The sequence below is a fragment of the Somniosus microcephalus genome, chromosome 2 (genome assembly GCF_052327205.1).
Source record: "Somniosus microcephalus isolate GS21.2 chromosome 2, FLI_Smic_1.0, whole genome shotgun sequence".
In the NCBI taxonomy this organism is placed as follows: Eukaryota; Metazoa; Chordata; class Chondrichthyes; order Squaliformes; family Somniosidae; genus Somniosus; species Somniosus microcephalus.
In genome coordinates this window covers 229,679,366-229,706,639 of record NC_140988.1, presented here as the reverse complement: position 1 = coordinate 229,706,639, position 27,274 = coordinate 229,679,366, and the positions used below count along the sequence as shown (strand labels likewise).

General features: G+C 43.7%; 1 protein-coding gene across 5 annotated transcripts in view; it reads right to left on the bottom strand.

The window, feature by feature from the left end:
• Positions 1 to 3,467: 3,467 nt before the first annotated feature.
• dcun1d4 (DCN1, defective in cullin neddylation 1, domain containing 4 (S. cerevisiae)) overlaps positions 3,468 to 27,274 on the bottom strand; it is a 53,164-nt gene continuing 29,357 nt past the window's right edge. The window contains exons 7-10 of one of the 5 annotated variants that reach the window (XM_085969932.1): positions 15,510 to 15,614; positions 13,956 to 14,058; positions 9,073 to 9,119; positions 3,468 to 7,285 (exon numbers count right to left, since the gene is read on the bottom strand). In XM_085969932.1, the coding sequence (XP_085826058.1) occupies positions 9,088 to 9,119; positions 13,956 to 14,058; positions 15,510 to 15,614 (240 nt within the window). In that variant the 3' untranslated portion in view covers positions 3,468 to 7,285; positions 9,073 to 9,087. Of the gene's footprint in view, positions 7,286 to 9,072; positions 9,120 to 12,611; positions 12,668 to 13,811; positions 13,894 to 13,955; positions 14,059 to 15,509; positions 15,615 to 27,274 lie in introns of those variants that run through there. The other 4 variants (XR_015074125.1, XM_085969931.1, XM_085969934.1 and 1 more) reach the window with 4 other exon arrangements.

The following is a 27,274-nucleotide window of genomic DNA, read 5'->3' as shown; positions in this document are numbered from 1 at the left end:
TCTTGGGGCGCTGCAGCTGAATATCGCAACGTGCCGCAGTGTACGGTGCGCTGCGGTACTGCAGGCCTTCCTCCCCTTCTTAAAGGGGAGGGGCCTGCACCAGCACGTTCAGTGATCGCGAGTGCCGGCAAGAGAACCCGGCACCGAGGAGAAGTGCCGGACTCTTGGGACACAGCCGGCACTGCCCGGGGGGGGGGGTGGGCCTCAGGAGGCCAGAGACGGTGGTGCTGGCAGGTGGCCAGCAAAAAAAAATGGCCGCCCCGCACCTCCCCTTTAATTAGCGGCACTACCGGCGCAGGTAGGCCCCCCTGAACCAGTCGCAAATTGCGACCGGCGTTACAGCGGGGGGGCGCGACCAAATATGGCGGTAGCGGGGCGCACACCGATGACGTCATCAGTGGCGGCGCAGCGCTACAGGCCAACGCCGCCATTAGTGCCCCGCTAAATTTTGTGGGAACGCATGGCCAGTGGCGCTAAACCCACTAAGTGCCCTCTTTGGGTGCTAACTGGTGGCGCAGTCCACCAAATTTCTAGGCCAAAGTGTATTTATTTAATTTCCTCTGCCATTTCCTCATTTTCCATTATAAATTCTTCCGTCTCCAACTGTAAAGGAGCTACATTTACCATCGCCAGTATTTTCCTTTTCACATACCTATGGAAGCTTTCACAATCTGTTTTTATATTTTTTGCTAGTTTGTGCTCATATTTTCCCTTTATCCATCAATTTCTTGGTCCCCCTTTGCTGATTTCTAAAAAATCCCAATCTTCAGGCTGACCGCTTTTTCTGGCAACTTTATAAGCTTCCTCCTTTGACTTAATACTAGCTTTAATTTCTTTTGTAAGAAGTCACACAACACCAGGTTATAGGCCAACAGTTTTATTTGAAATCACAAGCTTTCGAAGCGCTGCTCCTTTGTCAGGTGAAGTGGAGAGATGCCTATAGACACAGATAGAGAATAAGGCCAGATGATTACAGGTAATCTTTCTAACTGCCCTTTATCACACCTTGGCAGAGAGATAATCAAAGGTGTCCAAACAGGCCAGTCAGGAAAACATTACATCAAAGAACAATGAGGTGGGGTCACAAGGGGTAAAATGTTGCAGATGCATGGGTCTGTATGAAAAACAAAAAAAGACAAAAAACATTTAATCATATTATGGTCACTTGTCCCTAAAGGCCCCTTTACCACAAGATTATTGATTAGCCCTTTCTCATTATACAGTACCAGATCCAGAATAGCCTGTTCCCTGGTTGGTTTCTCCACATACTGATCCAGGAAACCATCTTACATGCATTCCAAGAATTCGTCCTCCACACCATTAGTGGTAATTTGATTTGGCCAGTCAATATGTAGATTAAAGTCCCCCATGATTACCACATTGCCCTTGTTACATGCACTTCTAATCTCGATTGATACTGTGCTCTATATTACCATTACGGTTTGGTGGACTATACACAACTCCCACCAATGTTTTCCACCCTTTGCAGTTTCTTAGCTCCACCCAAACTGATTCCAGTTCTACATCACGATCTGCCAAGCCAAGATCTTTTATCTCTACCGTACCGATCTCATCCCTTAACAGCGTCCTTTTCCTTTTTGTCTGTCCTTTCTAAATGTTGAGTACCCTGGAACATTCAGTTCCCAGCTTTGGTTACCCTGCAACCATGTCTCTGTAATGGCAATTACATCATACCCATTTACTTCTATTAGTGCCATTAATTCTCATCTACCTTGTTGCAAATGCTACGTGCATTTAGATAAAGTGCCTTAAACTTTGCCGGTTTTAATATTTTTCTGCACTTTGACCCTCTTCACTATTGGCCTTTGTTTCTGCTCCATACTAGTTTCGCTGACTACTTTTCTAATTTGCACTTCCAGCTTTGTTTCTCTCCGTTCTGGGCCCACACTTAGGTTCCCAGCCCCCTGACAAACTAGTTTAAATCCTTCCCAACAGCACTAGCAACCCCTCTCCTTCCCTTCCCCCCCCCACGAGGATGTTGGTCCCGTTTCTGCAGAGGTGTCACCCGTCCAGCTTGTACAAGTCCCACCTTCCCCAGAATTGGTCCCAATGCCTAAATGAATTTAAATCTATCCCTTCTACACCATCTCTCCAGCCATGCATTCATCCGGTTTATTCTCCTATTTCTGCTCTCACTAGCACGTGGCACTGGGAGTAATCCTGAGATTACTACCTTTGAGGTCCTGCTCTTTATTTCTTAGCTCTCTATATTCTGCTTGCAGGACCTCGTCCCTTTCTACCTATGTCGTTGGTACCAATATGGACCACGACCTCTGGCTGTTCACCCTCCCTCTTCAGAATGTCCTGCAGCCGCTCAGTAACATCCTTGATCCTGGCACCAGGGAGGCAACATACTATCCTGGAGTCACGTCTATCTGTTCCCCTTACGATAGAATCCCCTATCACTATTGCTCTCCCACTCTTTTTCCTCCCCTCCTGTGCAGCTGAGCCACTCGTAGTGCCACGGACTTGGCTCTTGCTGCATTCCCCTGAGAAACCATCTCACCCAGCAGTATCCAAAACAGAAAATCTGTTAAAATAAACAGATAGAACTATAGAAACTTAAGTGTGAAACGGGTTGCTGAATTTTAGACAAGTTTAAGGCCAGCAAGTAGGGCATTGCAGAAATTGAGTTAATGTTATGGATAAGCATTTAAGTGGGAGTGGGGACGAGGTGTGGGAGTGGGGACGAGGTATGGGCAAAGGTGGGTGATCTGGTGGCCACGTAAATAAGCATTCTGGGTGACTGATGGGATGTTGAGTTTTCTCTCATTCCTCTAACATTTCAAATCTCCCTTTTTGTAGCTTGCCTATTTTTTTTTTAATTCTAGCATTTATTTTTATTATTGCCTCGTCAGCCCTAAATGTTTTTTTTAAGTTTTAAATTTTCTCCAATTGCCTTATTCACCCGTGGAATCACAGCCTAGATATACTCCAAGTATTTCCCATTTCTGGCAAGTTGATACCAGAGTGAGTCACAGGTCTCTGCAAAATGGATTCCATAAAGCAACACCAATCACAAGTGTCCTTGGCCATTGTTCTTAAAGTATTTATTTTTCCTATTCTCTTCAATGTATAAATGTGTTATTAGAATAGATGTATACTTTTACTATATTGGTACCAAGTGAAGACATGGACACCCTAGTTACCTGGCCAGGACATTAGCTCATGCCATTTGACTCAGTTCTAATGGCTTCAGAACATCTCAATTCCTAATATTATTCAAGGTGAGGAATTTATCCTCCCTCTGACTAGTGTGACTTTTGCGAACAAAAATATATTTTAGTTGTACTACTTCAGTGGACGAGGTTATTCAGTTTATGCTATTTCTTCCAAAAGATATACTGACCGTGCCTTTTTAATTAGAGTATGTGGTGGAAGGTCTGTTATCATATGCATGTATAAAATTAAAGCCAAAATGAAACAAAAATAAAAATCATAACCCATTTTTCAATTTAAACACCATTATTTAATGACACTAAGGCAATACAGATACTGTGTGCTAACAAAATGAAAAACAAGCTTAGCTCAACATTTGAAACAAAATGCACCCAGCTAACAAGTCATTTTTACAATCCAAATAAGGAAGACTTTAAAATTACGAAACATTTTCAAGAGTGGGAGCACCACTTACTTATTTGAACAGCTGTTCTGTTGTGCACGAGACATGCTTTACATTGATTTTGTGACTAAACAGCGCAGAGAACTTTTTGTATTTGATTATTCTAAGCTAGTTGGCAATCATTACTCCATCATTCCAAGGAATTGAACCCAACAAAAATATACCTACACACAGTAACAGGGCAGAAATAATACAAAACATAAGCTTGATAAAACAGCATTATCAAAAAGGAACAAAAAAATACAACATCCCCTTTTGTGAATCTGCCTAGAAATCACAAAGCAATTATTGTTTTTCAATTTAAATGCAATAGCTTAGTCATTTTTGAAAATTACATCATTCTATAAGGCAGTCTTTGGGATCCATAGAGAATGTTTTGGTCTATTTTGGGGGTGGGGAAGATGATTTACTACAGGTGATATTCTATAAATCGGCAAGTACTGCATTATCAAAATTCATGGTATTAGTGAAAACTATATATAATTTGTCTACACGCAAAATGTAGACATCACTCTTGAATCATTAACAAGCAGCCAGATTTCATTTGTGAATAAATGTTGTGAAATATCAGATAATTTGTAATCGTGCAGGTCAGTGAAACAGAAACTCTGCAGCTGTAGGAAACCAGTCATCTGTACTAGTTCATGGGGTTCTTCTCATTTATACATTCACCGAATCCTCCTTTGCATGTTCCCATAAAGTGCAAGTTTACACAGATTTTACCATACCTAGATGGATATAAATATAATACCCAATTTGCCTAGCTGATCAAAAAAAGTTTGAAAGTTTTGGACTGAAGTGCATTTCAGGTAAAAATAAAAAGAACATACCATGGTGTAATGAGATGGCTCTTGAAGAACATTAGTTGAGAGAGGATTCCAAGTCTGCATTAGCTGAAAATGAATAAAACACAAGCTATCCAATATCCTTCACAAAAAAGTGCTAGAGGTGGGGTATTATCTTTTTACACTAGGTACTCATCATTGTGCAAACATTCCAACAATTGATCCAACCTCAACTTTAAAATTAAAAAATGCTGCCTCAACTTTACCAAAGCAAAACTTAAAGTTAAGTTAAATCAAAGTATAAAATTTAACTGCAGCATAATAAGGGAACCTTTCATATACAAATGTACAAGCCACTCCAACAATTCATTTTTTGTTTAAATACTATTTGCTGGCATTTCCAGAAGGAACTGCAGAGAATAAATGCAAAATAAGCAAATAAAGTTTAAAAGAAAAGCCTAGGTTAGCGGATTTGACCCATCTAGACCGACTTCAAAATTAGCAAATATATGGGATTGATCTGGATTACCCTTCAACATATCCTACATCAGTTTAATGCCAATCTTTAACAATTTAAAATGCATCAATAACTCCACTAAGTAGATCACATTCCAAGACAACATTGAATAATAGATTGTATTATTGGTCAATTTAAAAAAAAAATCTAGGAGTTAATTGTGTTGGTATTAGAGAGACGATCTAAAATTAAAAAACATATGCAAAGTATATCTCTGTAGTGGTTGGAAAGAAAAAAAGAGCAAAAGCCTTTAATTTTCCATGCTATACAATCTGGTGCTTAAAACTGCCTGAAGCTTTTAATTTCTGAATCAGTAGAACTTATGGTATAAGTGATCTTGCATGCCTCAACCGGCAGATGGAAATGTAACAGTTTTTCATATTTTTTCCCCAATTAAAAAAAAAGAAATTGATAATTTTATTTTCCATTATATGCTTTTGGGAGAGAACAAACAGAAGTGACAATTATACATGGCACTTTAAAAAGTTCCAATTAAAGACATTTCAATACGTATGATTCTGTCAGTTTCAAAACACAGAAGAACAAGAAATCGAATACAAGACTAGAAATAATTTTCACAGCAGCTAGGAAAAGAGACTGTTCCACTTCACATGGCTTTAAAATCACCACTAATATTGAACCAGATTAGCAAAAACAGACTGACAGGTGCATTAAAATGCTTAGCAATACTATGTACTGTCTGTATAGCAGACATTTAAAGTAGTATTTTTCTTATTTGATGGAAGTGCAATTAACAATATTATCTTGTTTATATGCTAGACTGAAAATAAATGTACTTCGGTATACTAAAATGGCCCTTATCTACTACATCTTTACGTTTTAGTAGGATACCATTTACAGGGGTTAATAGGGAAAGTTTATTTTGGAACAGTCCGATCCTTGTGCATTATAGTCTCAAATAATACATTTACCATAATGGCATAATTCATTTTCCAGCATTGATAAAGATGTCCCATTATTGATAGTAATTTAAAGTTAAGTAACTTCTCTGTTATCCCTCCTATACCGTGTCCCATTTCACAGGCAAAAGTTTCCAAATCAATGGGAATTTATGAACCATGTTAATAGAAAGCAGATACTGTGGCATATAATTAAGTCTATTGGTACAGGAAAAGATGCAATACAAGAAGTGACCAGATTTTATTACTTGTCTGTGTACAGGTAGATAGGCAATAACTGTGGTCTTTGGTGGAAGTTGTCGTAGGCAACAGAAAAATGCAACACTAGAAAATAACTTGTTTCAGATGTACAGACTTTTACTTGCTGACATGGTCAAAAGAAAGCTTTAATGGCATTGTCATATTATGATACAGGTTACATTAATCTCAATCCTAAATCAAAGCCAAGCCAGCAAAGTTACATTAGTGCAGTTGACCTGTAACACCGGATAAAAAAAAACCTGATGAGAATAAGTCAGCACTTTTCTCATCAGTAAGTGGTATGTGGGGGGGGGGGGGGGGGAGGAGGAGGAGGTGGAATCATACACATGATTCTAAACACATACCTGAATACTAGTTGGTCTGTACATCTGACATTCATACATTCTAATAACTTTAAAACGTGCAAACTTGGTAACATTATCAAGCTTATGTGCCCACTGAATGGGCAATTTAATGTTTGCAGCTAGTTGTACAAATCAAAACACAAAAAATAGCAGCCCAGCCTATTAGCCAGGAGTACAAGGCAAAAATTAGGGCTAAACAACCCATATGGTGCATTAGTCATTTCAACAGATCACAGCTAGGTGCAGTGAATCAAAACAATGTTATACCATTGCCCAACAAATTATACTTAAAAAAAAAAAAAATCTAATCTTGAGTTTCATCAGTTAAGTTGTACAGAACAGTTCTACTTGAATCATACACTGGATAAGATTAAGAAGTCTTTTCAACAAATATTCATCTAAGACTTTTAACCATTTAATACAATTCTCATTGAAATTCACAATCCCTCTGGGAAAAGGTTTCTGCATGAAACAGCTTACAACACAGAATTCACAATGTCAACAGCAAGATATCACAGTGTGGTCTGCAGTACCATAATTATAGTCCTATTACAAAATTGCAAAGCAGGCTCAGAATAAAGTTTGATACCAGATTTAAGTGCTTGTTGCACAGTGCTTGTAGATATTTAATGCTTTCAGCAAGTCAGAATTTTTTGGGAGGGGGAAAACACAAACAAAAATGCATTTCAAATCTGTTTTCTTAGGTCTTTTATGGCTAATGTTGAATATGGATGTTGAGCTGTTTCTGAATCAAAAGTGCTAGGACATCTGTCTGTCTTTAAACCATTCCACAAATTCATCCAATAAGACTGGCCCTGAAAGAGAGCAATTAAATTAGAATTTAATATTGCAATCAGAATTCATAAACATGTAGATTACATTAAATATACTAAGCTCAAATTGTGCAGCTTTAAAACAACTGTAATCTTCTATTTCCTTAGTGAACTTTCACATATGGTGTTATAGGCATCTAAAAAGACAACAGTAAGCTTACACACAGCACTGGTTTGACCCCATCTGGAATACAGCGTACAATTTTGGTCACTGTACTACAATGGGGACACCCTGGGTTTGGACATCCTGAGGCAGGAGGGCAACTAAACAGATACCAGGGTTTCGGCACCAGAGCCACAAGGAGAAACTAAAGGAGAAAAAGAAACCCAAGGGGACTTATTTAAGTTTCCAAAATTCTAATGGCCAGTTGGACCTCAATAGTATTTTCTGGTCTAATATGTTCCTAGATTTTTAATATTTGAAACGATTTTTGAATTTGTGAAACTATCCAAACAGCTTGCAGGATTAGAGAACTTTAAAGAGACACCACTTTTATTTTCTCCTGGTTTATTTGGGTTACAGATCATCCAGTTATCTTGCAATGCCTATTGAAATGCTACAGCCTTCCAACAAAAGGCTTCATGTACAGTAACAATTTGTTTAAGATTTTCAGTAGCCCTTCAAAAAGAAAGCCAATTTCAATGAAGCTTTCTTCATGTTTACTTGACTATCAAGTCAATATGGAATAAATACCTTCATCATACAGTTAAAATGTAACACTGTTACTAACATGATTGTTCTAATACTGGCATACATATCCAAAGCCATCTGATTTCAGGCTAAAGCAGGTTATTTTAATCCCGCTAAGACATATTTAGAATGCCAAAAATTTGACAAGCTACCTTGATGCATTAGAGAAAGTTCACAGCAAGCAGCAAGAATAATTTATGAATCAGAGGCAAACTTGGGTTGAGGGACTTAACAGTCAATGAAGAAAAGACTGATACATAACCCAAAATGTTAAAAATGTTTGAAAAGTATGGATAATATAGAAAAAGGGCTGGCTCTTGAACTTTGGGGTTTATTTTACCCTTACCTTACCCACCTGATTGAAACTAGGCAGATCGGCAGTTAAAATTGACCAACTCACTTACCTGCTGATGTTTCACATGAATGTTTCAATTTTAACCTGCTCTTCTGAGTAGGAAGCAAAGGCACCTATCTGAAGCTGGCAGGATCCCTCTTTAAAGATGCAGATTGGGATCCGATGACATCATCAGATCCCAACCACCATTTTATCTCTGACCCGTGTGGGGAAGTCACTGCAGCTTTTCCGCCAGGTAAAGTCAAGTGAGAAGAGGATCGAAAGCACAAGAGGCCATTCTAAGAGAATTTTTTTTTGTAATTTCCTTTATGGGGCCCAGAGGTGCAGGAGCTCCCAACATGGAAAGTTTTGGCCTTCCCTGGACTCCGCTCCCTCTCAGTTAAAATCACCGTGGCCTCACTCTGCTGTGGGCAGTCAGGAATCTTCCCTGCCAGAAACCCAGAGACAGTTAAAATCCCCCCATGAACTGTGACTGGGGAATTAAAACACAAATCCAAATATGCCTCAAGCAAGACTGGGGATTAAAAGCTTTTCACCATTACTCACCCCAGGACACTATTGGAACAGATTTCTTGAAGACAATAACCAGTTCATTTTGAAAAACAGAATTGAAGGTTATATAAAAGATAAATCAGACATGATTAAATATTCCATGTATTGTGGTCTAATTGGGACCATAGAAAAGCCATCTATGAATGGCACTAGCTAGGATAAATAACCTACCTTGTAAGGTCTTCTTCATTCTTTGAATAATATGCACCCTCCACCCACTGCAAGAGTAAAGTTCAATTTGATTGGTTCTGTGGAAACTATGTGCTTAGCGTGTGCATGAAAATACCACAACATTGTACATAGGTTGTGCTGCATGTGGTCTATTTCCTCATCCTATAATGCTCCAGCACCATTACATCAATTCACTGAAGCTAAACTGAAATGAACTGACTTAAATCCCCCCCAACCCCCCAAAAAATTTATATCCCTGCAGATCCTGAGGAGATGCTTGGGAGACATCATGGTGTGTGGAGGATGGCCATCATTTCAGGAATAAAGACCCTACAAGTTAGGCAATCTATCTATCTTCATTTAAAACATCCTCTGCACAGTGTGGTGGTATACCAAACTAGCATACTAAATATAGCAGAGGGGCATGGGGCCTCCTCAGAGCAGTCATAACACTAACTGCCAGGACAGATTTACCAATGACAATGGCTGCAGGTGTCAAACCTAGACACTAATACTTAGCAAGCATGTGAAGATTATTCCATGTGATGGCCTTTCAAATACCAATTGGAACCGGATTAAGAGGTGTTTAGGATGCAGAGTTAGAATAACCTTTAATCTGCCACGTGGGCTTTTTCTTTGTGAAATGATAGCAGTCCAGAGTGGGCACTAAGTCATCTGTTGGCAAACTGTTACTTGATTTGCTTAGGGTCTCTGCACCATAGAAAACTATAAAGATTTGTGAAATTCCTTTGCAGTTGACACATACTAACTTAGGGATCTGTACGCATTTATGTAATGAAACTGACATATTTTACTTCCAATGAAGTGAATATGACAATTTCCAGGTCAAAATGAAAAGTGGAAAGAAACTTTTGTAAAGAACTCTGGGTGAGTCCCAAAGACCGCTGGTCAGAAATCCACATCAAATATGACTTGACTGATTATAATAATGGCTTGCAGCTCATTAATTGCAAGCCTAAACTAAAACAGACAGTGATGTTTCACATAAGGAAAGTAATATTACACACTTAAGGAAGTTTGAATCATGGATACAGTAACTTGTGGAGAACTAAATTAAGGTCCCAATTGTGAAGCAGGTGAGGCCTAACCGGGCACAATTTCTAAATAGGTTGCAAACCATGAATGAATAACAGAACGATTACGAACTCTAATTCAACTGGGCTTTAAACAAATGCCTTGACAGACACCCTGCTTGAACTTATAAAAGATATTTACTACCAACGGTGAGAAAGATTGCTTAAACAGTTGTTTTGCTAATAGCCAGGCAATCAATGGAATGGCTCTAGGTTCAGATATTTGACCTCAACTCAGGATCTCATTGAAACATTGAGGAGGATTGACAGGGTAGATGCTGAGAGGTTGTTTCCCCTGGCTGGAGAGTCTAGAACTAGAAGGCATAGTCTCAGGATAAGGGGTTAGCTATTTAAGACTGAGATGAGGAGGAATTTCTTCATTCAGAGGGTTGTGAATCTTTGGAATTCTCTACCCCAGAGGGCTGTGAATGCTGAGTCTTTGAGTATATTCAAGGCTGAGATAGATTGATTTTTGGACTCTAGGGGAATCAAGGGATATGGGGATCGGGTGGGAAAGTGGAGTTAAGGTCGACGATCAGCCATGATCTTATTGAATGGCCGAGCAGGCTCGAAGAGCTGAATGGCCTACTCCTGCTCCTAATTCTTATGTTCTTATCTCTCTCCTGTGAAAAAGGTATACAAATGTGTCAGGAAAAGGAGAAACCATTCAGTCTCCTGCCTGACATAGCCTCAGTCCTGAAGTATAAACATGGAAGTGGGTGTTTGCCCTGGGAGGCAATTTCCAGGCATCTCAAATCCTGAATATTTCTTGAAAGACCAGGTAGATTTCCCACTCATGATGGTGAATCGTTAGATAATACAGTATCTCCCACTATATCATCTACATGGGTCAACATCCAAGCTGACTGTATCTTATGATTTAGGCACCAGCCAGCCAATAGCATTGCATCCTGGAGGGGCGAGGGATCAGGAAAAAGTATGTAATCATTTGTCTGATGCAGAAAACTACACATTACTAGCCAACTATTTGCATACTGATTTGCCAAAGATAATTATCTAGACCTTGCCAGCCTCAATTCTATGTGGCATGTACCAGATGGGCTACCTCTCCGCTTGGAGACCAGTCCCCTTGTAGGCGTGCATCCTTTCCAGACAGGCACCCTGCCAATGCCTGTGGGGAAGGCTGTTGCAGAGGTCTTCCCTGCAAGACCTTGTTCTCTTTAACAAACATACGAGATTCAAAACAAGAGTCCTGATGGATTCTTACAAAAGGGCACTCTGCAGGGACACCACTGGCTGAACTCTGTCGGTAGCGCTCTCGCCTCCGATTCAGAAGGTCATGGGTTCGAGATCCACTCCAGAGACTGGAGCACAAAATCTAGGTTGACACTCCAGTGCAGTACTGAGGGAGTGTTGCATTGTCAGAGGTGCCATTTTTCAGATGAGACGTTAAAGCAAGACCCCGCCTGCCCTCTTAGGCGGACGTAAAAAATTCCATGGCACTATTTCAAAGAGCAGCAGGGGAGTTCCCACCGGTGTCCTAGCCAATACTTATCCCTCAACTAAACATCACTAAACCAGATGATCTGGTCATTATCACATTGCTGTTTGTGGGACTTGCTGTACCCAAATTGGCTGCCTCATATTCTACAACCGTGGCAACACTTTGAATGCACTTCATTGGCTATAAAGCACTTTGGGACACCCCGAGGTCATGAAAGGCGTATATAAATGCAAGTCTTTCTAGCTGAAGCAGTCTTAAACAGATGAGCATTAGGAACTGCCAAGATGAATGCTTCCATAGGCCGAGTATTCTCACATACCTTTTTTCTGGAATCCACAACCTTCCATAGAGGGGGAAGTGAAACTTGTGTAGAGACAAAGACTTTCTGCTGGGTAGTTTTAAATATTGCCCTGAGGAACGTTATGTCATACAAGATTTGCAGCTGAAACTTTCATAATAGGTTATGAAGCCCAGTTCCTGGACTGTTTTAAGTATGTGCAGCACAACTGTGCCAATGCATTCCAATCATGAATGAGCCAATTGTCCAGATATGGGTACGTGTGAAGAAGTTGCACCCATAGATGCACTGTAGCAACAGTTAGGCATTTCATAAATACCCATCTAAATGAATTTCTGCAAGTGGTGTAAGGCTTTCGAGGTGTCATTGCTGAGAGGCATACAATGCCCAGAATTGTGGAATGAGCTTCCACTATGGGTGCTTCTTAGCATGGATTCTGCCCTGGAGCAGTCAGCCATTCAGAGTGTGAAGTTTGGAAACCCCAAGCAATGCTACAGAAGAGCTGTTGCTGCAACAGGCTTTGTTGTGGCATGCTGTCTGAATAAGGAACAGCCTAAACAAAGGTTGTGCCTTTCATAGTCATTCCTGATATTGTTCAAATGTTCTACTTGGTACTTCTTAAGAGTTTCCGGCAATTCCACCAACTGTCCACCAAAAATACCTTTCCTGACAAAAGGCAGTTGTAGTAGTTGCTGTTACAGCTCCCATGGGAGAGATGCCAGATGTAGCCACACCATTCTGCAAAGCAAAATACCAAATGTCATAGATTGTATCAAAGTCCAAAGAGTGAACAGCTGCTGTTGTAGCACAGCAGCTTATATCTCATCTTCAATAAGGGGTAGTGCTCAACTGCAAAAGAGTTTGTTGTGTGCTTTAGTGTGTAATTGTGGGGCCCTCTAATGAACTAGCCTACCTAGTGGCATACTATCTAAACCTTTTTAGACACTTGTGGGTAGATTCATTGACCATGTGCATCTACAAGCTTGGTGCCACAGTTGACAGATATACTGGCTCAGCAGTACAAAAACTTTAAATTTTGAATGTTGAAAAATCTTTATACAAATGATGCGAAACTGTACTAAAATACCTACAGTATTAGTATCACTGTATAACAATTAACATCAATACTAAAATTAGAAGACTCAAAAGTGTTTGACATGAGCTTTCTGTGCAAGATTCTTGTTCTCACGACAAGAGAAACATAAATCAGGAATAGAAAATCACAAGAGTTTGGAATAAAGCAGGTCATAAAAGTAATTCCAAGTACATGATGAGTGGCATGGATGACTGCCAAGTGCTACCCAATAATTATACTATAAAGCCAACTTCAGTGCTTAATCTAGTGAAAGAGCAGAGTGCTCATCTGCAAAGACGACTTCTCCAGAACTCAGCAATGGAGAAAATCAGAAGGATGGCAGGGTACAGAAAATAGTTGAAACTAGTGGCACAGCAATACACGTTACTGCTCATTCAAATAATTAAATTAGTCTACTGAGATGTTAAAGAAGGTAGACACATTTTCAAATATTAATTAAGTAATTAATTTTCTGTCTCTAGCTTGATATGGAGCTTGGAGTTAAAAATACACAATAAAACAAAACTTTAAAGCTACTAGGTCAGGACTGTAATATACTCCAATATAGTAATTCGTCCAAGTGCATGTATTACCTAAAAAAAGTTTTATTTAGAACTGAACTTTTTCTTAAAAATAAAGCAATGGTAAAGCCTTGGTGAACTACAAAATGGTGGAATACTGGTTTACACCTGCAATCCATTCACATCAAGTTCCCAATCTCCATTTCACTGCTATGTGGAGGCGCTAGAAATGGACTTGGTGCTTCCCTATAGGAAGGGGAAAATTTTAGGAAAAGTCATCACTGACTAGTTCTGTACACCTTCCAGCATCAGATCTCAGAACATCATTTTCAGCAGTCAGTTGTTGCTCACTCCCTCAGCCATGGACGCTAAAGGGAAAAAGACAAGGAGAGAACAAAGACAGTTAAAGAGATCCAACTAATGTACTTACAAGCCCCATCTTCATCATAGTTGCTAAGATCAAGGTTAATTGTTCTGCTAAATTCGAGTACATTGCACCACTGGTCCTTGTTGATCACTTTATACTTAGATTGCTGTGTAGAACACAAAATTTAAAGATGCCATAGAATCATTTCACATGCCTTATGATGCAGAAAAACAAATTGGTTCTACTTTGCTAATATTGTGGCAAAAATACACATTACCGTATTCTTCACCCCTCGCATTTTGCTGCAGCACATCAATTTAGTGGCCTACTTCAGTGGAAGTGTAAACAGAAGATGCCCAGGTGTTACCAAAACAATTGAAGGGCAGTTGCTTGGGGTTTAAACCAGGAATTCACAGGCTATATAAAACCCCATCATGCTATGTGGCCCAGTTAATTTGAAACATGAAATTGTTTGACATTGGCACACAACATTACATTAAGACATTAGTACAATAATGAGTGTTTTAATGTAGAACAGTGTTGTCCAATAGAAATTGTTGACTAGTCACAGATGTGGCTATGGTGACAGTTTTAGCCACATGCACTACTTTTAGTAGAAACTGCCTTAATACACTCACATAATACAGGTAAATGTACTTCATCTGTGTATATTTACTTAATATCTACCACTATTCACTAACCAAGGAAGTAAAGCAATCACGATCAAAAATAACACTCACATGCTCGGTTTTTCATATCATTTACCAACAAATGCACAAAAAAGTTAAAGTACACATGCATGCGCTGTGAGAATATGAGCATTGAGATCACATGCCCAACGATAGTGTCTATAACTCATTTACTAATCAGAAATGCAATCAGCCACATCTAGATTCCCAATTGTGGCTAGTGGCCAACATATTCTACATCAGCGTTATTCAAAAACATCCAAAGGCACTTGAGAAGTGCAAGGAAAAAAAAAAGGGGAGATATGGTAAGGAAGGAGCAGAGTTGTGCTAATACTCAGTCAAATCTCTTGTGAATGCTCAGTGTCTGGCCTCAAACAAAAAGGTCAGCCACTTGGGTAAGTTTCCTGGGGTTGTCAACATCTATGGAATTGAGATGCACGTGTTACCATCGTCAGGCGAGGAGAATATTGAGGCAGGAGCGAAATTACTTGTCAATTTTAACCTTGATGTTTTATTTGCCCGAGGAGTTGTATTTCACAAATAATTACCACAAAATTGCTATTTGATGTCTAATCAACTTGCTCAATTTTTAAAAATTATATTGATCCTGTTACTCCTCAACACTACCATTTTCAATGAAACCCCAAATAGCTACATTCTTCCATTGCGCATTTAGGCAATGTACAATAACTTAAAAAAAACTTAAACAATTGAAAATAGATCCTATGGTTTGAAAATGTTACAGGTAACTGTTCAGCAATTTTACACCTAATTTAGTTACTGGAAACATTTCTACATTTTTAAGACAAGAGCACGTGAAATCCTATTCGTGCAGGAACATCTTTGATGCATTCAATTTAAATATAACAGTATAAGTGGCATAATTAATTATAACTAATTACCATTAAAAAAGTTCACAATTTAATACCTCAAGGAATTGATGAAAGGCTGGAAAGAGTGGCCAAGTTTTTCCTAGAAGTAGTCCCAGCATGCATTTAGCAGTGCTAATCTCCAAACTACGCTGGTCCTTTTCCTGTTAAGAGAAAATAACATGAAATATAAGCAGCAGACAAAAATAGAAAGGGGTGGGGAAGACAGCAAATCAGTAAGTCACTTCACTTTCAAAACTTGTCTGGCAACAATGTTTTAGCACTTTCTTTGCACTGCTACATTAGTGGACTATTTTAATACTTGCATCATAATTTTATGTGCACATTTGTACTTGTTTCAAATGCTGATTTTTTTGGCACAACATAAGTTTAGTGCAACATTCAGATTTAAAAGCTTCATACACAAGGCACAATGTATAGATTTTTTTTAAAAATTGTTAATGGAAATCAGTCTGATGAAAGATTTTTTTTTTAATGTCTGAAGATTTGATGGATGCGTTACTATACACCTTATCCATTTTAGAGAAAACCAGTACGCAGCAGCAGAGGGGGCTCTTGTGTTGGCCGGTGAATTTAGCCAGTTGTTTTACTCTGTTCAACAGCCACTCTGTTGACAGAGTAAGTCGTCAGTTGAAATCTTGCATACAGTGAAAGCTGTAAATTAGGGACACCCAAGGGACTTGCATCAGGTGTCCTTATTTTCAAAATGGTCATTGTATCTCCTGCAGTGTTCCTTTTGAAGATCGTGCCTAATTCTGGAGCCCTGCTAGCAGGACATGATTTCAGTTCTATTTTCTGTACATTGGGTTTCCCAGTTCATTGCCATCCCAGGGTCCCTTTCCATCAAAGGAGATGTCCTGATCCTGGGATCTGGTACGTTGGCAGCCTACACAGGGTGAGCTAGCTGCTGTAAGGCCAGAGTGCCTGGGTGATCCCAGCCAAATTTTGTTGGGGGGGGGGGAAGGAAGAGAATTATTGTCCTGCAGACACCTGTCTGGGAAGCCCTCCTTCCGTGTACTGCAGTTGCTAATGTTTGAAGTGCTGGGGGGGTGGGTAGGGGGCTGGCCACATACTGGTGGAGCGAGATATGATCCTCCAGTCGCAGCTTTACAATTTCCCACTCTCTCCAGCCGCTCACCCATTTTCAGTTGGGTTTTGAGTGCTCGGCTCGCGCCCATTGCTCACAGACTGACCAGAGCTACCCTCCTGCGCAGTTGCTTTCACACTCTGTACCCATGCTCCTCTGTTCTGCACTTAATACTGTTTTAAATTTGAAATACCCGCTAATATTTGACATGAATGGAAATAAAGGATTCCACCACCTGAAGTCAGATGGCATGCTGCTCGACAGACTGAAGGACTGGACTGCCTGGTTAGGCATTCCTGGAGGTTTGATCACATGGCATCTGACCATGTGATGCACGATCACATGACTATTACACATGTTACTGCATTTACCTTATAAAGGTTGGGTCGCCTGTAATTGACTATTTTTGTTTGTGGTTTCGTGCCAGCAACTGTTGTCTGAGAAGTTCCAAGTTCAGAAAAAACGAGAAATTATAGTACAGGACGAGGCCTTGAGCCCCCAGTGCTGGCGCACACTTCTGTAACCCCCCAGATCCTTTTATATTCCTCCTTTTCAGATAATTATCCCCTTCCCTTTCATATTAAATATTAGTCTTTACCTCAATAGCCACTTGTGGTGAAGGATCCCACGGTCAAATCGTCCTCAGTTTAAGAATCTTCCTCCTCTCATCCCACTTGGTTCTTGCACCTTACTGGCTGCTCCTGGCTCTAAACAATGGTGCCAACCCCCATCCCCCCCACTTGAGCCCCAATTTCCCAACTCCTAGTCCCCTCATCTTCCCTTTCTCCTCCAGATCCCATTCCCCATCCTACTTCTCTTCTTCCCTCTCACCCCACCCCGATCCCATTCCACATCTCTCCCGAGCCCCCATTCCCATCACTCCACCCCCCCAATTTCAAAAACTGCACCCCCCCTCACCAAATGCAGAGACCACCCTATACAAACCGCCTCCTGAATATCGACACCCACGATTTCCAACTCTCCAGCCTCCTCCCAACTGCACTCCACACGGTCGCAACTTTCTGCGGCAGTGGTCGGGTGACATCACGGAGCGGGGCCGCACTGCCACAGGAAATTCAATGCGATGATCGCCACGTAAATAATCTAGAGGCAGTGCCCTGGTGACCCATGCCCCATTTCGGGAAAGGATCGATTATTCTGGTGCCGTTCCCAGCTTGTGGAATGGGGAGTTCTTTACCCAGCAACCATAGCAGCAGAGAAACCCCTCTCTCCCTGGGATAGAGCCGTGCCAGCATTCAATCCAAGAGACAGAGCAGTTTCTCTGCTACTATGGTTGCTGGGTAAAGCGATCCCCATTCCACAAATGCCATTTTATTCACACCCGTTGCACCTCGCAATTACCTCAGTGTTTTCAGTTGCAAACGGACTTGGTGCATTGTAGTTTGTAACTTGAGCGTGTCTGTGGTTTCAAGGTGCAGTTTGTATTTATGATAATGCAAATTATTTAGTACTGTCAATAAGTTTTTTGGGATGTCGTTTGTGTACAGGTTTTACTGTATTTAAAAAATTCACTGATTGCACTGAATATATCAATGCCATAGGGAAATGTTACATTTCAAGAAGGTGAATTTCAAAATTGTAGAGGAGCATTTAAAATTACACTTCGAAAAAAGAGGTAACGGTTTCCTGCAAGAGACTGCTTTAGTGGGCAAGTTAGCAGGCATTTAGGAAAGGCCAGACTGTTGGCTGAGTGTTTTGATATCTGAATGATAAACCTAACTCTTTTTCCTGAGCCCGCTTCTGATGCCTCAGTAACCGACTTTGTGGTGGTAACTGTGGGGGGGAAAAGAATCCAACTGGGAAATTGGGGGCTGTAGCGCTGGCCATTAAGGTCGGTTTTGTTGAAAAAAATGGCGGCTGCCTTGCTTCTGGCGCGGAACATGGCGGCCGCCATTTTGCCGAAGTCAGCAACGTAGCAGTTGCCTGCGCTCACACCTCCCATGTAAATCTGCAGATCGTGACGCAATCAGCTTACAACTGAATTGACACACGATTGCGATTTTGGACGTCGCCACTCTCCAAACCGCCCTCTCCTAATCACGCATGGAAGAACATGCGTGCAGAAGTTCTACAGAGAGGCTGTCATCACTTCTTAAGGGACACACGCATCTTTCAGGGAAGTTTCAATTTCAGCTTTTGGAGTGCTTCTTTTTACATTTTATTGGAGTAGTGGCTTGGTACAATACAAGCTGTTAGAGTGCAGGGAGTGCTGCTGGATGTTTAAGGAAGGCCTCCGAGAAGACCACTTGCTCACAGTCCTGGGGGCTCCAGTTGCAGGCCCCCTTGGGAGGAAGAGTAAGGCGGCAAACCATACAGACCCTTTCTAGCTGTGATATCCAGGATCGAACCATCCGCCTGCGGCACCAGTGAACACAACCTTGATTTCCCTTTCAACATTTGTCCCACACCTTACCTTCCCTCTGTTACTGACCATCACTTGGCCACAGTGCTGAAATAAAAGCCACCACAAAGCAAAAACTTTCCAATCCAACTTTATCCATATATGCATCCAATATTACATCAAAAAATTAACTAATCACCCTTGTGCATTCCCTTAGTGACTGTCTTGTGTGCGCCTTTGCATATCCGACTGATGTCACGCAGTGCTACTCCAGTGGCTGCAGCATGGTTGGTGGAAGGCTGCTGACTTTCAGTGGGGGACACTGCAGATGGCCTTGCTGGTGGCTGGGAGTGTGAAAGCAAGTGACTGTGTTGTTTCTTCTTCCTCACTCTCTTCCTCCGCTTCTTGGTCAACCACTGGCTGCATTTCTTGGGTGTCTGAAATGAGGAAGGCACAAGGGTAGGGTTGTGGTGAGCGGAGGGCAGTAAAACAAGAGCTGCATGCTTACACCATGTGCAGCTTGTACATCAGAAGAGATTGTGATGAGGGGGAAGTGGGATGTGAGAAGGAGAATAACATGAGGATACCAGCATCTTGTAATCTTTCAGCTCCGCTGCTGGCCAAGTGCTCAGCCTTGCCCCTGCCAAGATAGGTCAGCACCATCTCCTCCAAGGGGATGAGGTTAAGCTAGGAATGAGAGTTGTGCCTCGTGTTTGGTCAAGAGTGTTGGTAGGTGAGTGATGGGGGTGGGTAGTGCATTGAGCAGTGTGAGAGACTAGCGGTGCAGTTGGTAGGAGATGGCTTTGACCATGCCGGAGATCACAAAACTTCTTTGGGCACTGGAGCCAGGTCCTGGGGCAATATTCCTTGCAGTGATGCCTCGGTGATCTGGTCCCACATCCTTCTTTCTGGAGGGTCTCCTGGCCCCCTGTGGGTAGAGGACTTCTCTTCCAGTGTTGACCTCCTGCACGAAGCTGGAGTGCTGCGTCGGAGACGCTGGGTGCTCTTTCCCTGGCCTGTTGAGCCATTTGTGTTAGCGCTGAAGCACTTTTACATTTTTTTACATGCAGAAGGCAGTTCAGCTTTAAGAGCTGCAGATTGCCTATTTTTGAATGATTTTTAATTTTTTTTGCAGAAGGCAGTTAACCTTTAGGGGCTCGAGACTGCATTCAAAACTGGCAGCCTTGCTTTAAGAAAATGCAGTATCTCTTAAGCGATGCGACCTTGGGTCTCCTGCTGAGTGCACAGCCTGTTAACAGTGCGATAGTCGCTGGGCTGTGCACCAAAAGCATTTAAATTAGCAGACAGCACCAAATTAACATGCTGCCTGCACTTTCTAAACGGGCATGAGCAAATCTCGCCCCACGGTGTTTTTGGGCCTTATCAATTTTCTAGGCTTTGAAAATGCCGTGCTGTCGAAATTTGCTTGCCAATTTACCCAGATGTTCTCTGTCTTTAGAAATGTTAATCTTGCCACTTCTAATCCCATATCTCTTGAATCCCTTAATATCCAAAAAGCTATCAATCTCGGTCTTAAATATACACAACGACTGAGCCTTCACAGCCCTCAGGGGTAGAGAATTCCACAGATTCACCACCCTCAATGAAGAAATTTCTCCTCATCTCAGTCCTAAATGGCCACCCCCTTATTCTGAGACTGTGACCCCTGGTTCTAGACTCCCCAGCCAGGGGAGACATCCTCCCTGCATCTACCCTGTCAAGCCCTGTAAGAATTTTGTATGTTTCAATGAGATCACCTCTCATTCTTCTAAATGCTGGAGAATATAGACCTAGTCTACTCAAACTCTCCTCATAGGACAATCCCCCCATCCTAGGAATCGGTCTGGTGAACCTTCGTTGCACTCCCTCGGTGGCAAGTATATCCTTCCTTAGGTAAGGAGACCAAAACTGTACACAATACTCCAGATGTGGTCTCACCAGGGCCCTATATAATTGCAGCAAGACATCTTTACTCTTATACTCAAATCCTCTTGTATTAAAGGCCAACATACCATTTGCTTTCCTAATGGCTTGCTGTATCTGCATGTTAACTTTTAGTGATTCGTGTACAAGGACACCCAGGTACCTCTGAACACCAACATTTTAAAAAACTCTTCTTTTCTATTTTTCCTACCAAAGTGGATAACTTCACATTTCTCCACATTATATTCCATTTGCCATGGTCTTGCCCACTCACTTAGCAAATTTATAACCCCTTGAAGCCTCTTTGCATCCTCCTCACAACTTATATTCCCACCTAGCTTTGGATCTTCAGCAAACTTGGATATAATATATTTGGTCCCCTCATCCAAATCATTGCTATAGATTGTGTGGTGAAGATCTCAGGACCTCAAACCCAGCACTAAGCTCATGGTCTACAGAGCAGCAGTCATACCTGCCCTGCTGTATGCCTCAGAGACATGGACCATGTACAACAGGCACCTCAAAGCACTGGAGAGGTACCACCAACGCTGCCTCCGCAAGATCCTGCAAATCCATCAGTGTTCTTCCTCAGGCCAACATCCCCAGCATCGAAGCTTTGACCACGCTCGATCAGCTCCGATGGACGGGTCACACTGTCCGCATGCCCGATACGAGACTCCCAAAACAAGCGCCCTACTCGGAGCTCCGGCACGGCAAGACAGCCCCAGGTGGGCAGAAGAAACGCTTCAAGGACACACTCAAAGCCTCCTTGAAAAAGTGTAACATCCCCACCGACACCTGGGAATCCCTGGCCCAAGACCACACAAAGTGGAGGAGAAGCATCCAGGAAGGCGCCGAACACCTCGAGTCTCTTCGCCGGGAGCAAGCAGAAGCCAAGCGCAGGCAGCGCACGTCAACCCAAGCACCCCACCCACCCGCCCCTTCAACCACCGTCTGCCCCACCTGTGACAGAGACTGTACGTCCCGCATTGGTCTAATCAGTCACCTGCAAACTCATTTTTAATGTGGAAGCAAGTCATCCTCGGTCCCGAGGGACTGCCTAAGAAGGAGAAGATAGATTGATTGTGAATAGCTGAGGCCCAAGCACTGATCCTTTCGGTACCCCACTAGTTACAGCCTGACAACCCAAAAATGACCGATTTATTCCTACTCTTTGTTTTCTGTCCGTTAACTAATCCTCAATCCATGCTCGTATATTAACCCCCAATCCCATCAGCCCTAATATTGTTTAATAACCCCTTGTGTAGCACCTTATCGAATGCCTTCTGAAAATACAAATACACCACACCCACTGGTTCCCTCTTATCTATTCTGCTAGTTACAACCCAAAAAACGAACAGATTTGTCAAACATGATTTCCCTTTCATAAATCCATGTTGACTTTGCCCAATCCTATTATTATTGTCCAAGTGCCCTGTTACCACATCCTTAATAATAGATTCTAGCATTTTCCTTACTACTGCTGTTATGCTAACTGGTCTGCAGTTCCCAGTTTTCTCTCTCCCTCCTTTCTTAAATAGTAGGGTTACATTTGCTACCTTCCAATCCACAGGAACCATTCTAGAATCTATGGAAGTTTGGAAGATGACAACCAATGCATCCATCATCTCTATAGCCACCTCTTTTAAAACCCTAGGATGTAGGCCATCAGGTCCAGGGGATTTATCGGCTTTCGATCCCATTAATTTCTCAGTACTATTTTTTCTTTTACTAATACTAATTTCTCAGTTCCTCATTCTCGCTAGACCCTTGGTTCTCCACCATTTCCGGGAAGTTTTTTGCGTCTTCTTCCGAAGACAGACACAAATATTTATTTAATTTCTCTGCCATTTTCTTATTCCCCATTATAATTTCTCCTGTCTCAGCCTGCAAGAGACCCATGTTTACTTTCGCTAATCTTTTCCTTTTTACATAACTGTAGAAGCTTTTACAGTCTGTTTATGTCTCTCGCTAGTTTACTCTCATTCTATTTTCCCTTTATCAATTTCTTGGTCCTCCCTTTGCTGAATTCTAAAATCCTCCTAATCCTCAGACTTACTGCTCTTTTTGGCAGCATTATAAGGCTCTTCCTTTGATCTAATACTATCTTTAACTTCTCTTGTTAGCCATGGTTGGATGTGGGGTTTTTGTGCCTTAAAGGAATGTATATTTGTTGCAAATTATGTATTAATTCTTTAAATGCTAGCCATTGCTTCTCAACCGTTGTGGTAAACCACTGTTGTTGTTGTTATTACACACTGTTGTACCTATGCATGCCTCAACATGTCTCGGCTGGCTCCACCCACACAGGCCCAGGTATAAAGGTGATTGACCTGCAGCCCCCTGCCTTCTTGGAACCCAGGCAACCACGAGAGGCATGCTCTGTTCTCTGCTAATAAAAGCCTTTAGTTACTCTCTTAACTCTCAGCGCATCAATTTTATTAGCAAAAACAAAATGTCGACATTTGCTGAACAGCAGGCTGCTGCACCAAACGCTGAACAGCAGGCTGCTGCACCAAACGCTGAACAGCAGGCTGCTGCACCAAACGCTGAGCAACAGGAGCTGCTGCGAGCCCTCAGACCAACATGCCTGGACCTAGACCCGCAAGAAGCGGGTTCGGCTACCAAATTCGCGCATTGGCTGCGTTGCTTCGAGGCCTACCTGCAAGCCTCAACTGTGACCCTGGACGAAAACAAGTTGGAAATCCTGGCCTCAAAGGTGAGCCACCAAGTTTATACAATAATCCAGGACGCGACGACCTACGCGGCGGCTATCGGTCTGCTAAAAGGGCAATACGCACGCCCGGTAAATACGGTCTATGCCCGGCACCTCTTAAGATCCCGCAGACAGCAGCCCGGGGAATCGGTGGAGGCCTTCCTACGGGCACTACGGATACTCGGCCGAGACTGCGATTGCAAAGAAGCATCAGCCGCAGCACACACGGAGGGACTGATCCGAGATGCTTTCGTTGCGGGTCTAAGGTCCGACTACTCCCGGCAGAGACTGTTGGAAAAGGGAGAAATGGACCTGAGAAAGGCAGTGTCCCTCGCGCTCTCGCTCGACGCGGCCCACAGGAATATGGACGCCTTCTCCCCTAACCGCTCCGCAACGTGGACGCCACAACCTTGGGTCATGGGACCGCCACCTTCAACCGCTGCTGCGATGTCCAAGGCACAGAAATGTTATTTTCGTGGCCAGGCAAAACACCCCAGAGCACGCTGCCCGGCGAGAAACACTACCTGCTCCGGCTGCGGGAAGAAAGGACACTATGTCAGCGCCTGCAAAGGTAAAACCGCTAACGCCAGCAGCGCCGCGTGCGAACCGTGGGGGCAGCCATCTTGGGCTCCCCAGCTGCGTGGGGATCGGGACCATGGGCGCCGCCATTTTGTCCGCCATCTCGGACGTCTCCAACTTCAACCACGGGGGACCCGGACTCAACCGCCGCCTCATCTGACGACCACATCGACTCGCTCGACCATACGCTGGCCTCCGTGACGCTGGACCAATCTCTCCCTCATCAACTGTCCAGGTCCATGATGGACATTACGGTAAACGGCCATGCCACTACCTGCCTTTTTGACAGCGGGAGCACGGAAAGCTTTATCCACCCCGACACGGTGCGCAGTTACTCTCTCCCGGTCCTGCCGACGCGACATCGGATCTCTTTGGCTTCCAAAGCCCAATCAGCGGACGTCGGTGGCTACTGTGTAGTGACCCTTTCAGTAAGGGGCACAGAATACAAAAATTTTAAACTCCTGGTCCTGCCCCATCTTTGCGCTGCCGTTCTACTGGGGTTGGATTTTCAGTGCAACCTTAAGTGTGTCACATTAGCGTACGACGGACCCCTCCCCCCACTCAGTCTGCAGCCAGCAGCTTTTAAATCGCCTGCCGCGCACCATTTGCAGCCTCTCCACCCTTAAAGTCCTCACCCGCGACTGTAAGCCCATCGCTACCAAAAGCAGGCGTTACAGTGCCGGGGATAGGAGCTTCATTAAATCCGAGGTAGCAAGACTCCTGAAGGAAGGGATTATTGAAAGTAGCACCAGCCCATGGCGAGCACAAGTGGTGGTAGTGAAGACTGGCGAAAAACAGTGCCTAGTTATTGACTACAGCCAGACGATCAATCGCTACACCCAGCTAGATGCATACCCACTCCCCCGCATATCTGACATGGTCAATCAGATAGCACAATACCGGGTGTTCTCGACGATTGATCTGAAGTCGGCATACCACCAGCTCCCCATCAGGGCTGAGGACCGCCAGTACACAGCTTTTGAAGCGGACGGTCGTCTCTACCACTTCCTCAGAGTTCCCTTCGGCGTCACCAACGGGGTTTCAGTCTTCCAACGGGAGATGGACCGGATGGTCGACCAGAACGCGCTCCAGGCCACTTTCCCCTATCTAGACAACGTCACCATCTGCGGCCGCGACCAGCAGGACCATGATGTTAATCTAGAGAAATTCCTCCGTATGGCCCAGCGGCTGAACCTAACATACAACAAGGACAAATGTATGTTTCGTACCAAGCGCCTTGCCATTCTTGGCTGTGTAGTGGAGAACGGAGTCATCGGCCCCGACCCCGACAGGATGCGCCCCCTTATGGAGCTCCCCCTCCCCCACTGCCAAAAAGCACTGAAGAGATGCCTAGGGTTTTTCTCGTACTATGCTCAGTGGGTGCCCAACTATGCGGACAAAGCCAGACCCCTCATCAAGTCCACCTCCTTCGCCCTGACAGCAGAGGCCTGTGCAGCCTTCACTCTCATAAAAGGAGATATTGCGAAGGCCACAATGCACGCAGTGGATGAGTCCATCCCTTTCCAAGTGGAGAGCGACGCATCCGACTCTGCCCTAGCTGCAACCCTTAACCAGGCGGGGAGACCCGTGGCCTTTTTCTCAAGGACCCTCCAGGGCCCTGAGATTCGACACTCCTCTGTCGAAAAAGGAGGCCCAGGCCATTGTGGAAGCTGTGCGACATTGGAGGCATTACCTGGCCGGAAAACGATTTACCCTGCTCACTGACCAGCGTTCAGTAGCTTTTATGTTTAATAATAAGCAGAGGGGCAAAATCAAGAACGACAAGATCTTGAGGTGGAGAATCGAACTCTCCACCTACAATTACGATATCTTGTACCGGCCCGGGAAACTCAATGAGCCCCCAGATGCCCTATCACGTGGTACATACGCCAACGCGCAGGTCGATAGACTGAAGACCCTCCACAATGACCTCTGCCACCCGGGGGTCACCAGGTTTTTTCACTTCATCAAATCCCGTAACCTGCCCTACTCCATCGAGGAGGTCAGGACCATGACCAGAAACTGCCAAATCTGTGCCGAGTGCAAACCGCATTTTTATAGGCCAGACAGAGCAAGCCTGATCAAAGCCACGCGCCCCTTTGAACGGCTGAGCGTCGATTTTAAAGGGCCCCTCCACTCCTCCGACCGCAATGTGTACTTCCTCAACATAATTGATGAGTACTCCCGTTTCCCGTTTGCCATCCCTTGCTCAGACATGACCAGTACCACGGTCATTAAATGTCTGAATGACCTCTTCGCCTTGTTCGGTTTCCCTAGCTATATTCATAGCGACAGGGGCTCATCCTTTATGAGCGATGAACTCCGGCAGTACCTGCTCTCGAGAGGTATCGCTACAAGCAGGACCACCAGCTACAACCCCCGGGGGGAATGGCCAGGTGGAAAGGGAGAATGCGACGGTCTGGAAGGCAGTCCTTTTAAACTTGAAATCTAAGGGCCTTCCGACCTCTCGCTGGCAGGAAGTCCTCCCTGCGGCGCTCCATTCCATTCGGTCACTGCTCTGTACAGCCACCAATGCTACCCCTCACGAGAGAATGTTCTCCTTCCCCAGGAAGTCCACATCGGGGATCTCGTTACAGACATGGCTGACTTCTCCAGGACCCGTCCTACTGCGGAAGCACGTGAGGTCCCATAAGACGGACCCCCTGGTCGAGAGGGTGAGCCTCCTCCATGCCAACCCTCAGTATGCTTACGTGGTATACCCGGACGGGCGGGAGGACACAGTCTCCATACGAGACCTCGCACCTTCGGGTGCTCCCGAAACACCTCCCTCGCCACCCACGCCTACCCCCAGTACGCTTACCCAGACGGGCGGGAGGACACAGCCCCCACACGAGATCTCGCACCTTTGGGTGCCCCTGAAACACTACCATTGCCATCCACCACTACCCACAACCCAACCCCGTTAGACGGCATGCCGCAGCCCCAGGACCCGTCATTGACCACTCAATGAGACGCCAGACTCAACGTTGGATGCTGCACCATCACCGCCGCCACCACGACGATCAGGACGGCATACAAGGCCACCTGATAAGACTTACTTACACGAACCTTTAGTACACTTCACCCCGCCGGACTCAATTTTAAACAAGGGGTGAATGTGGTAAACCACTGTTGT